This window comes from Lithobates pipiens, unplaced genomic scaffold (assembly GCF_037356315.1).
Source record: "Lithobates pipiens isolate NorthernLeopardFrog02 unplaced genomic scaffold, aLitPip1_a1.2 Scaffold_28, whole genome shotgun sequence".
NCBI classification, from domain to species: domain Eukaryota; kingdom Metazoa; phylum Chordata; class Amphibia; order Anura; family Ranidae; genus Lithobates; species Lithobates pipiens.
Window position 1 is genome coordinate 110,191,139 of NW_027507789.1, and position 12,968 is coordinate 110,204,106.

Below are 12,968 nucleotides of genomic sequence, written 5' to 3' on the forward strand. Positions count from 1 at the left end.
TGGGGGTCCCTGGCGCTATAAAAAGCTGCGGCGAACCTAAATACCTACCTGCCTAACTAGCGTCACCTGTGACACTAATACAGCGATCAGAAAAACGATCGCTTATTAGGCTGGGTTCACACTGGAGCGATGCGGGAACGCCACGAATGCGCGGCGGGTTCCCGCATCGCATGCCTCCCGGCGGCAGTTCACACTGCCCTATGCGAACTGCTGGGAGTGTCAGTGAAATGTTAATGACACCCCCAGATCAGTTCGCATATCGCAGTGCGATCTGCAAACTTGGATCGCATGGTGTGAACACCCATGCGATCCGATTCTGCTGCGGACCAAAAAAAGGGTCCCGTGCGAGTTTGCGGCGGGTGCGGCGGGTGCGACACGAATTCAGCCATACTATCTGTATAGCTGAACTCGAATCGCACAGAGATCGGATGTGATTTGCACTGCAGTGCGGTGCGAATCACATCCGTTCTCATAAACCGCTGCAATGTGAACCCAGCCTTAGTGACACTGGCGACGGGGGGTGATCACGGGGTTAAACCTTTATTGGGGGGGTTAGGGGGGTACCTTAGAACTAAAGGGGGCTAACCCTAACTGCCCTAACAGTTATTAGTCACAAATGACACCTGCCGGGTGATCAGGGGGTTAAACCTTTATTAGGTAATAAATGGCGGGTGCCCTGAAACTATAAAAAAATAACTAACCAACCAGCGTCACCTGTAACAGTTATATGGTGATCACTGGTGAAAGGGTTAACTAGGGGGCAATCAGGGGGCTTTATGCGGTAGTATATGGGGGTCCCTGGCGCTATAAAAAGCTGCGGCGAACCTAAATACCTACCTGCCTAACTAGCGTCACCTGTGACACTAATACGGCGATCAGAAAAATGATCGCTTATTAGGCTGGGTTCACACTGGAGCGATGCGGAAACGCCGCGAATCCGCGGCGGGTTCCCGCATCGCATGCCTCCCGGCGGCAGTTCACACTGCCTTATGCGAACTGCTGGGAGTGTCAGTGAAATGTTAATGACACCCCCAGATCAGTTCGCATATCGCAGTGCGATCTGCAAACTTGGATCGCATGGTGTGAACACCCATGCGATCCGATTCTGCTGCGGGCCAAAAAAAGGGTCCCGTGCGAATTTGCGGCGGGTGCGGCGAATGGCTGAACTCGAATCGCACAGAGATCGGATGTGATTTGCACTGCAGTGCGGTGCGAATCACATTCGTTCTCATAAACCGCTGCAATGTGAACCCAGCCTTAGTGACACTGGCGACGGGGGGTGATCACGGGGTTAAACCTTTATTGGGGGGGTTAGGGGGGTACATTAGAACTAAAGGGGGCTAACCCTAACTGCCCTAACAGTTATTACAGTCACAAATGACACCAATGCAAAAAAAAAAAAAATGACATTGGTGTCACTGTGACTGGGGGGCAGGGGTAATTGGGGGGGTGATCGGGGGGGTGTGAGTGTGCCTGGCATGTTCTACTGTGTGTGTAGAGTGTTGGTGCAACTCACCGATCCGCTCTCCTCCGTGTCGGAACGAAAAATACCGACACGGAGGAGAGAATACATCACTTCCTCTCCTGTGTTTACATTACAGGAGAGGAAGTGATGTCACGGGGGATTTCTATTCGTCGGGAGCGATCGCGAGGGGGTGGCCATGAATGAATGGCCGCCCCCTCGTCCCGGATCGCTCCCGGACGAAAACCGACCGCCGCAGGCACCGGGCGGGGGCCCGATCGGGCCCCCGACCCGCGGGAGGCAAGGGACGTACATGTAAGCCCTTATGCCTGCCCGTGCCATTCTGCCGACGTACATCGGCGTGCGGCGGTCGGCAACTGGTTAATAAGGACACTTACCTGTCTAGGTAGCCCGCAATGTCTGCCTCCTGAGGCCGATCCGTCCATTGGATTGGGTGCTGGCGCCGCCATTCAAACTAAGGGAAACAGGCAGTGGAGCAGCTTCACTGTCTATTTCCTACTGCGCATGCGCGAGTCGTACGGCACTTTGTGAATGGCCGGCAGACGCACACAGGTCCCAGAAGACAGTGCGCCTCTATTTCCCAGAAGACAACACAAGGAGACCGAGACTGAAGGTGCGGATTAGGATGACTGCCTAGCAACAGGCGTTTCTGGTAAGTAAAAAAAAATTTTTTTTCAAATGTTTTTTAATGTATTTTTATGAGCCTGTTTGTTTGTTTTTTCAGGGTGGAGCTCCGCTTCAACAACCCAGAAATTGGGATTTCTCTCACTCTCATTGATGAAGGTTCAGCACCATAAAGAAGCCCAATAGTGACCCATAGAGAGGGTGAAGCTCCCTTATGGGGGCACAGAAAGCAATAAAAAAACTGACAGTTGTTCTAATTCCTCTCCAAGAACTATAAAGGTTTTTCCTTCAGTGCCAGTCATATTAGGTGACCGAATAAAAGGTCGAGCTGAGGAGAATAAAGGTACAGAGGGGTTGTTTGGGGTCCCTATGGGTTAATCCTGTGCTGGGACATTCCTCAGCCTGTACATGCCTGCACTCTGCCCGGTCACCTCCCTTCTATTTTCATCATCTGCCAGCAGGCTTCTCCAATATATACAGTGGGCGTGTCCGTCGGTGACGGGGAGGAGAGAGTACAGTGCGGCTCCTCCCCTCCCCTGTACAGTTATGCGGAGCTCCTCTATCCCGCACTCACACTATCCGTCTTCTCCGCACCCCGCCCGGTTCTCCCCTCTCACCTCTCTTCTCAGAGGAAACTTCCCGGACTCCTCCAGCTGAACATGGCGGACACAAGCCTGCAGATAGTGGAGCAGCCCACCGTCCTCCCTGACACCCCACCCGGGGAAACTTCGGACACCGAGCCCATCAAAGCCGACCAGATGAACGGGGTGCTGGTGCTGAGCCTGCTGGACAAGATCATCGGAGCCGTGGACCAGATTCAGCTGACCCAGAGCCAGCTAGAGGTCCGACAGCAGGAGATGGAGAGCGCCGTCACCAGCATCCAGGGGGAACTGACCAAACTCACCAAGTCCCATGCCACCACCAGCAACACGGCCGGCAAACTGCTGGAGAAGGTGAGGAAGGTGAGCGTCAATGTGAAGACCGTCCGACACAACCTGGAGAGACAACAGACCCAGATCAAGAAGCTGGAGAGCAACGAGTCCGAACTTCTCCGGAGGAGGAACTTCAAAGTCATGATCTACCAGGTCAGATCCCATACACAGCAACCTGTCCTATATACTGTACATCGTCCCGTATATACATCACCCCATCCCATATATACATCACCCCATCCTATATACATCACCCCATCCTATATACATCACCCCATCCTATATACATCACCCCATCCTATATACATCACCCCATCCTATATACATCACCCCATCCCACATATACATCACCCCATCCCATATATACATCGTCTCATCCCATACGAGTCCGAACTTCTCCGGAGGAGGAACTTCAAAGTCATGATCTACCAGGTCAGATCCCATACACAGCAAGCTGTCCTATATACTGTACATCGTCCCGTATATACATCACCCCATCCTATATACATCACCCCATCCCACATATACATCACCCCATCCCATATATACATCACCCCATCCCATATATACATCGTCTCATCCCATACGAGTCCGAACTTCTCCAGAGGAGGAACTTCAAAGTCATGATCTACCAGGTCAGATCCCATACACAGCAAGCTGTCCTATATACTGTACATCGTCCCGTATATACATCACCCCATCCCATATATACATCACCCCATCCTATATACATCGTCCCATCCCATACGAGTCCGAACTTCTCCGGAGGAGGAACTTCAAAGTCATGATCTACCAGGTCAGATCCCATACACAACAGCCTAACCCCTACACATCTTCCCATCCGATATAACAAGTCTGAACTATTCAAGAAGAGGGACTTCAAAGTCATGATCTACCAGATGAGATCCCATACACATCAACCTATCCTATATACACACTTCATCTCATCCCATACATATCATCCCATCCCATGCACATCAACCTGTCCTATACACATTAATGCAAGTCCAAACTACTGAGAAGGAAGAACTTCAAGGTCATGATGTACCAGGAGAGAGAGAGAGAGATCAATCTGATATCATCCTTGTCCATACACATCATCCCATCCGACATATACATCTTCCATTACACACTGTATCCTTTCATTACATCCCATCCCGTACACACATCATCCCATCCCGTACACATCCTTCCATTCATTACATCCCATACACACATCATACCCTTCCTTACATCTCATCCATGGCATGTCTGAAAGATCAATGCATGTATCGGCAATAGTGAACTTTCCACATCAGTCCAACTACTTTTGATGAAACAAGTTTAATGTGAAAAAGTAAGCAAATACGGGAAGTGATATTTGCAGAATTCTCAGTTGCTCCATATGTCATATGAACACGTTAATGATACCAGAATTTTCAGTTCTACCCCCTTCCCCTATGCCCCACCCCACCCACTACATAAAGTTTGCTAGGATCTGTACTCTAGACCCCACTCAGTACACCAACACCTACCATGAATATTAAGGCCTCTTTTAGACCCCTTTCACAGTGAGGCTCTTTTCAAGCATTTTAGCACTAAAAACAGCACCCGTAAAGTGCCTCTCATGCCTCCCCAGCGTAAAAGGCAGAGTGCTTTCACACCGGGGCGGTGCGCTTGCGGGATGGGAAAAAAAGACCTGCAAGCAGCGCTCCCAAAACGCCTTGCCCATTGAAATGAATGTGCAGCGCTGCCAAAGCGGCTGCAAAGTGCTTTGGCTGTGCCGCAACACTGGCTCTTTAACCCTTTCTTCAGCCGCTACTGGGACTTAAAAGTACTAATATTAGCAGCGCTTTGCCGCTAATGCACCCCCGCCCCAGTGTGAAAATAGCCCTAAACTTACTAGGTGTGTTGCATTACCACCAAAAATGTATGTGCATTATTTTGCACATTAACATCTATCACAATTATTTGAATGGACTGTAAATGCACCACAACACATGAAAAAAGCAGACAGTAACCTTTTTTCCACAGTGCACCACAATGCACAGGGGTTTGCATTGTGGAGTTGTGGTGCAGTGACAACCTCATTTTGAAAATACAAGTCAGTGGGCTTTCTCTGAGTTCAGTAATTAAAACACTGACCTAGAACAAGCAACCAGTGACTTAGAAAGCACTGAATCCATGGGATCCATATATGATCCCGGTGATCCATTGATATTGAGTCTAGTTTATTCAAAAGGAGGTCAGCAATGGCGGCCTCCATACTTTTTCTCTATATGACTCCTTTTAACACCATCTATACCAGCCTTTCTCAACCTTTTCAACACTGAGGAACCCTTGAAATAGTTCTCCAGTCTCGGGGAACCCTTGCTAAAAATGATAAATCTACAACTCATGATACATTAGTGTGAATACATTAGTGTGATGGTCAGTGGGAAGAAAGGTCCTTATACTTTTGGTCATTGGGAAGAATTACCTCCTTACAGATAGCTAAAAAGATCAATGGTGTCAGTAGGAACTTATCTGAGAGGCAGAAATGGTCCAATGCTGAAGGAACCCCCAGCAACCTCTGGAGGAACCCTAGTTGAGAATCACTGATCTATACTATCTGTACTTCTTTTTTTTTTTTTTTTATAATCGGAAGAAAGGACCAAACCGGCCACAGCAGGTACAAAATCAAAACAATTACAGTGCAGGTACAAGTAACAACAATTATCTGTACTTCTTAACTCCGCCTTTACTTTTTTTTTTATCTCTATTCAGTATGTCTACATCTATGATATAACAAATATGCATGGTACAAATGTCCATCATTCAAAAAGAGAGTTTGGAAACATAGTGTTTTCCCATATTTATGGTCAAATGCATTAAACCCACCCTCCCTGTATACCCTCAAATGGACATATAAGTGTGTGGCAGTGGTGGCACCATCCTCTAAATGCGTTCCTCAAACTCCTTAAATCTAACAATGGAACGTACAAAAGATACATCTCAGTGCATGCCCTTTGTTTCAGAAGCAGGCAAAGCATGGAATGTGAGGTCCCGTGGCTCCAAAACAACAATTTAATCTGATATATATTTAATTGTTTTGCTGGATTTAAGGAGTGCCATCATCTTTCACATCCAAGATCGCACATCTTTGTAAGCTCATCAGAAACAATTTATTGGCTCGCATTCCTCTTCCACACCCTGCACCCTCTAAATGCTTCAGCACCGTGAGGAATGGAAGAACAGTGAAACAACTAAGATTTTAAATAATAATCACAATGAGTGTATTACAACTATCAATGATGTTCCCTGTGTGCTGTACCTGCATTCTCATGCATTTTTTTGTACTTATTTTTTTTATTTAGTTACATTTTTCATGCACTCCCATTAAAGTCTTTAGAGTCAGAAAAAAAAGAAACTGAATTTGTAGAACGGTGTTTAGCTTTCTATGAATATCTAAATACATTTCTTGAAGAACGAAGCTGCATAGGAAGTCATAGAACAGAACGCTTTTAAAATAGAAGGTCTTATTTGCACAGAATATGCTTTTGTGGTCCATTAAATTAAATGTAAACTCTAACTGAGCAACATTTATGTACACAGCAATGTGTATCATAAACTATTTCACTATTTATAAATAGAATACCGTTTCTACTTTTTTTCATTATTTGTTGCCTCTCAGTGCAACTGATCCTCTGCAGCCTCTTGGCAGCCTTTTCGTGTCTGCATGACATTTCTCAGGCGAGTTTCCTGATGGTGACAACAGTGAAGAATGCATTTGGAATGTGTGTTGGCCTGCCCACTTGTAGTCTCCATTGGTAGAGAGTGTGATTGGGTGACAAACAATTTACAGACAGGGCATTGTCACCCAATAGCAGGAACTATCAGATCAGAACAAAGACCTTTTAGGTTTGCTGGGTTAGCAGGTATTCTTTTGATAAAATCGGCACAATATTGAAATTGACTTTTAAATTTACATTAACATGTTAAAGCTTATAGAAGACTATGGTGGTTGGGGTCAGATCTGCTTTTATATTCCTTTTGCATGAGAATGTTTGGTGCAGTTACCAGTGATGGGACAAGGTGTTTTAGCAAAGAAGCCAAAAGGTGGTCCACCCCCCACACCCATGATCTGGGAACTACTTCAGCTGAATAGGTTGCAGGTCATGCCCTTTTTGTACCCCTCTCCTAAAGTGCCCAAGGTAGTTGCCTCTTCTGACAACACCACAGTTTGGCACTGGCAGTTACCTACTTGCCAGAGATCTAAGCAATACTTGGGACAATTTGTTTAAGGGAATCAAATGCTCAATAACAGTTGCTACACATTGACAAATTCTACATACCTAGATATCTGTGTGCTAAAATTCATGTGTTGTTCAAGTCCTAAATGTTTGCAGTAGTAATGATTAGATGAAAATATGCAGTTATTGTGTTTGTTCTCTTCTCAATAATAAATTTAGTTTAGACAGGAAATCTTTTACACTGAAAGGCTCCTTACACCCGGGGCATATATCCCCTGTGTTTGCAGTTCCCGTGTTTTAGTGTGCATGGGTGGCACAGGTGCAACATCCAGCCCTGCAGCCTGTTAAAGTCTATGGCAGGCTGAAATGCACTGTGGCAGGGTGGGGCTGAATGCTGTACCAAGTAGTACATTCAGGGATGCTTGTCTGGAACACAGAATTCCTGTTTTTCAGGCATGTGAATGCATTGGGACCCTAAAAGCTAGTACCGTACTTTTTATTTGTATGTAACATTCAACGTGGCCAATTCAGGGCCTAGTCACACGTGTCCATTTTAATGCAGCTCAACTCATGTTACTGCATAAAAGTGAATGACCCATAGAAATCCTGTTCTTTACTAGGAGACAGGTTTGTATTTATGCGTTGAAGCTTAGTTTATAAGGGAAACTATGTGGGCCATTCACCTTTACACCAATGCATGTTTGTTACCACACAAGGTGCATGCGCAGTGTGAATCCAACCTTCAGTGTTATTCAATGTTCTCTGAAACAATTACAGGGTTAAAGGGTGTGGAAAAGGCATACATTCCAAATAAAGTCCAAATCAGGATTAGATCACAACACTAGATTGTAAGACACAAGATTTTAGGTAAAGCACTTGGTTTGTCTGTTTCATATGTTTTCTATAAGCTGGAAGGCCCATCTGGATCTTGCATTTCTAGCACAGTAGGGAAGCACATTATACAGTTTGTCACCATATTTCCCAGGGTGCATTGCAGTTCATATTCGTGTCTTTGCAAAATGTCAGCTATGAGAGGTATGGGGCATGTACACTTCAGAGCAGTACTGTAGCTGCAACCGATCCCGCAAATAACTGATCGTTAGCCTTTACTTGTATAGGTATCAAACAATTAAATGAAGAGCATTTCTGATTGTCACCCATCTGTTGCATCTATCAAATACATTTTCCAGTACACTGGATAACTGTTAACATTCAGGTACTTAAATATGCTAAAATATCCCATGTACATGGCTATAGGCCAAGTTGTTTATAACACTGCAGGCACTTCTACTCATGTGCGTGTGTTAATACACATGGTTTAGTGCGTTATGGCAACCCATTATTTATGAGAGGGCTGACAACCCATCTTAATGTACAAGAAAAAACACACTTGCATCATTTTTAGCAGCACCAAACCCATGGCATATGGGTTGTAGAGTGCTGTAGCACAGTTGTGTCAGCTATTGTGTAGGTAAATGACTGGCACAGCAACACAATACACATAGTATGTAGCTGTGTTTTACCACAATGTGTTTAAAGTGCATTTAAGTAATTTTTGCATAGGGCTCATACACAGAGTCATTCATTAGGGTGTACAACCATATAGAGTAAAATGCGCCTGTTACAACACCTGGGAGCCACAGCTGTAGCTTAATTTAGCCCATGTTCTCCCAAACCTGCAGGAAAGGGATTGAGGCCCATTTTCTCCCAAACCTACGGGAAAGGGACCGAGGCCCATGTTCTCCCAAACCTACGGGAAAGGAATCGAGGCCCATGTTCTCCCAAACCTACGGGAAAGGGATCGAGGCCCATGTTCTCCCAAACCTACGGGAAAGGGATCGAGGCCCATGTTCTCCCAAACCTACAGGAAAGGGATCGAGGCCCATTTTCTCCCAAACCTATGGGAAAGGGATCGAGGCCCATGTTCTCCCAAACCTACGGGAAAGGGATCGAGGCCCATGTTCTCCCAGACCTATGGGAAAGGGATCGAGGCCCATGTTCTCCCAAACCTACGGGAAAGGGATCGAGGCCCATGTTCTCCCAAACCTACGGGAAAGGGATCGAGGCCCATGTTCTCCCAAACCTACTGGAAAGGGATCGAGGCCCATGTTCTCCCAAACCTGCAGGGAAGTAAGCGAGGCCCTTGTTTCACAAACCATCAAAAGAGAGAGCAAGACCTGCAGAAAAGGAGTGGGGCTCATGTTCTTCCAAGCCAGCAGAAAAGGGAGCGATGCCTATGTTTTCCCAAATCATCAGAAAAAAGAGCGATGCCTGTGTTCTCCCAAATCATCAGAAAAGGGAGCGATGCCTATGTTCTCCAAAATCATCAGAAAAGGGAGCAATGCCTATGTTCTCCCAAACCAGCAGAAAAGGGAGCGGTGCCTATGTTCTCCCAAACAAGCAGAAAAGGGAGCGATGCCTATTGTCTTCCAAACCTGCAGAAAAGGGAGTGAGGCCCATGTTCTCCCAAACCTGCAGGAAAGGGAGCAAGGCCCATATTCTCCTAAACCTGTAGGAAAGGGAACCAGGCATATGCTTCCCCAAACTAGCAGAAAAGGGAGTGTGGCCCATGCTCTCCTAAACCTGCAGGAAAGGGAGCGAGGCCCATGTTCTCAGAAACCTGCAGGAAAGGGAGTGGGGCCCATGCTCTCCAAAATCTGCAGGAAAGGGAGCGAAGCACATGCTCCCCCAAACTAGCAGAAAAGGGAGTGGGGCTCATGTTTTCCCAAACCTGCAGGAAAGGGAGTGAGGCTCATGTTCTCCCAAACATGCAGAAAATGGAGCAAGGCCCAAGTTATCTAAAACCTGCAGAAAAGGGAGCAAAGCCCATGCTCTTCCAAACCTCCAGGAAAGTGAGCGAACCCATGTTCTCCAAAACCTGCAGAAAAGGGAGCAAGGCCCATGCTCTCCCAAACCTCTAGGAAAGTGAGCGAGGCCCATGTTCTCCCAAACCTGCAAGAAAGTGAGCGAGGCCCATGTTCTCCTGAACCTGCAGAAAAGGGAGCGAAGCACATTCTCCCTCAAACTAGCAGAAAAGGGAGTGAGGCACATGTTCACCCAAACCTGCAGAAAAAGTAGTGAGTATTATAATCCATACTTAGAAATGCCACGTATTTTATTTTACTGCCCTGGTAAACAGAATAAAGAGGGAGCAAAGGGAAGCAAAATATAAGAAGCTGAGGAAGCCACCATTAAAGAGAACCTGGTGCCATGGTCAAAGCGCAGGTTCATTTGAAAGTTTTGCTTACATTTTTGTTAGCCTATTACGCCTGACATTGGGTAAACCTTCAAAATCTGACCAATAAATACCACCGACCATTGATAAATTGGGTTTAGCAAAGGTTCCTTGATACCTGAAAACTGTTTGAGAGGTTCTTCAGGGGTAGAAAGGCTGATATACAGTAAATATATCCTGGCTGTAAGGATGATGAAAATGACTTATATGATGGCACAGATGTTTCTAGAGTGTTAATGTCTGGAGCTGTGTGTATATAAGCACTATGGTTTATATTCTCTATTATATTATATTCCAGCCATACTGAAGTGTGCACTCAATTATTCAGTAATGTGTGAAGTGATGTGACACCATACAGTTAGCGTCTTACCATGATTCAATAGTACTCTGCCTTGTTAAAACTATTTCAACATAATGTTTTTTCATCTTCTAAGTAATAACAACTTGTCAGAGCTGGAGAAATAATTATAGCAAGGGACAGTCCTGGGTTCTAAAGACTTGTCCCTATCTTTTAGATGTAACCAGCCACACAGTAAAATTGCATCCTTCTCTGCAGGATAAAATCATTTTCAGGTCCTTTGCTAAAACCAATTTGTTGGGGGTCAATGGGAAAAAAATGTTCATTACAAATTGGTGGTAAGTAGGAAGAATGCAACCCTTATAGAGATGGTCGGAATGCCACCCTTAACAACAGCTAAAAAGATCATTGGTTTCTTGCTGCTGGTTGTGCCAAGTCGCCTTGGTACTGGAACCAAGCAAGCACTATCAAATAAAAGGTCATCCAGCCACAGCTTAAGGAACCCCTAGAAACCTCTGTAGGAACCCTGGGGTTCCACGAAAACCTGGGTGAGAATGGTTGGGCTACAGTAGTCTTTTGTCAACACACGTTCCCTCTGCATGTTTATTGCAGAACAGCGTTTAATATGTAGAGAAGAATATTTGGCATGTTTGGGTATGTAGTGATTATCAGATAGTATTGTGCATTGAAAGCTTTAAAACTCATTAGTGAAATGTTACTGTAAATTGTTATACAATGTTATCAACTATGGTGCTTGCAGACTGATAACTCTTTATATTTACATGTTCATGATGGTCCTTCTGCAGTTTTTGGCCCCTTTTCACACTGTGAGGAATCCATTCCCATCAGCTCACAACTCCCGTGCTGATCGGAGCAGAGCCAGCGGATGAAACATCCGTGTCCGCTCAGTTTCTGCACAGACATGAACAGAACGCGCTCTGCTCTGAGGGCTGCCAATCTACCTCCAATCCTCTCTGCCTAAATGGAAGACGATGGAATCCCCTTCCTTTTTTTTTTTTTAGCAAACCCAAAAGGAGGTGGGTGTAAACGGACACAAGACCATTTATAGTAAATCTACCTGTCCATAGGGATGAATGGGGCATATCTGTTATTCTTCCACTGTACAATATTGGACGTTATTGCTCTTGACAATGCACTTAGAACCCAGCTCCAGCCATTTTTTAAGTTTAAAGTGATATTAAAAGGTAAAAAATATTTGTTTTAAAAAATAACAAATATGACATACTTACCTGCTCTGTGCAATGGTTTTGCACAGAGCAGACCCTATCTTCCTCTTCTTGCGTCTCCCGCCGGCAGTTCTCCTCTTCTTCGAATGCTATCAATCATAGCCTGTGAGGAGGGAGTGGAGGATGGGGCGTGTCCCATTGTGTGTGTCTTATGAACATACAGAGTGGGGCTTGGGAGCAAACACGCACGAGTGCCCCCGTAGCAGCTTGCAGTAATAGCAGTGGCAGCCAATGGCTCTCACTGCCGTCTCTCAGCCAATAAGGAAGAAGAGACCTGGGAGAGCAGCTGATCTCATGCACACTGCTGGATTGTGAATGGGCTTGGCCAAGTATTGGGGGGGGGGGGGCTGCATACTGAAGCTGAAGGTTTTTTACATCCATGCATACTTAGCATGAAGGCAAAAAACCTTCAGCCTCTACAACCAGTTTAAGATATAATGGGGAAGAGTTAACATTCCTGTAGGCCGCGTACACACGCGGGGACTGTTCGCCCAACTTTGTCCGTCAAACAGTTTCGGCAAACAGTCCGCTCAAAATTAGCATGGACGGACATGGCCACACACGACGGACGAACAGTTTGCTGAAACCGTGCGCGATGACGTGAACGGCACGTACGACGGGACGAAAAATACGACGTCCTATACACTGCATTATAACTTTCGGCGTGAAAATCCTTTCTGAGCATGCGCGCAACTTTGTTTGACGAACAAGCCTACACACGAGCGGACTGTTCGCTGAAACAAGGTTTCAGCGGACAGTTTTTCGGAAATTCCGAAAAACCTTGTTCGTCAAACTGTCCGCTGAAACTGTCCGCTGAAAGCCCACACACGAGCGGACTGTCCGCCCAAACACTGTTCAGCGGACAAAGTTGGGCGAACAGTCCGCCCGTGTGTACGCGGCCGTAGAGTTTTTATTTCATTGACCCCATTTGGGAGATT

General features: G+C 45.9%; 1 protein-coding gene across 1 annotated transcript in view; it reads left to right on the plus strand.

Moving 5' to 3' along the window:
- The first annotated feature begins 2,660 nt into the window (after positions 1-2,660).
- CAVIN1 (caveolae associated protein 1) overlaps positions 2,661-12,968 on the plus strand; it is a 73,133-nt gene continuing 62,825 nt past the window's right edge. Inside the window, exon 1 of the mRNA XM_077459526.1 lies at positions 2,661-3,192. Within this exon, the coding sequence (XP_077315652.1) occupies positions 2,767-3,192 (426 nt within the window). The 5' untranslated portion in view covers positions 2,661-2,766. The remainder of the gene's footprint in view (positions 3,193-12,968) is intronic.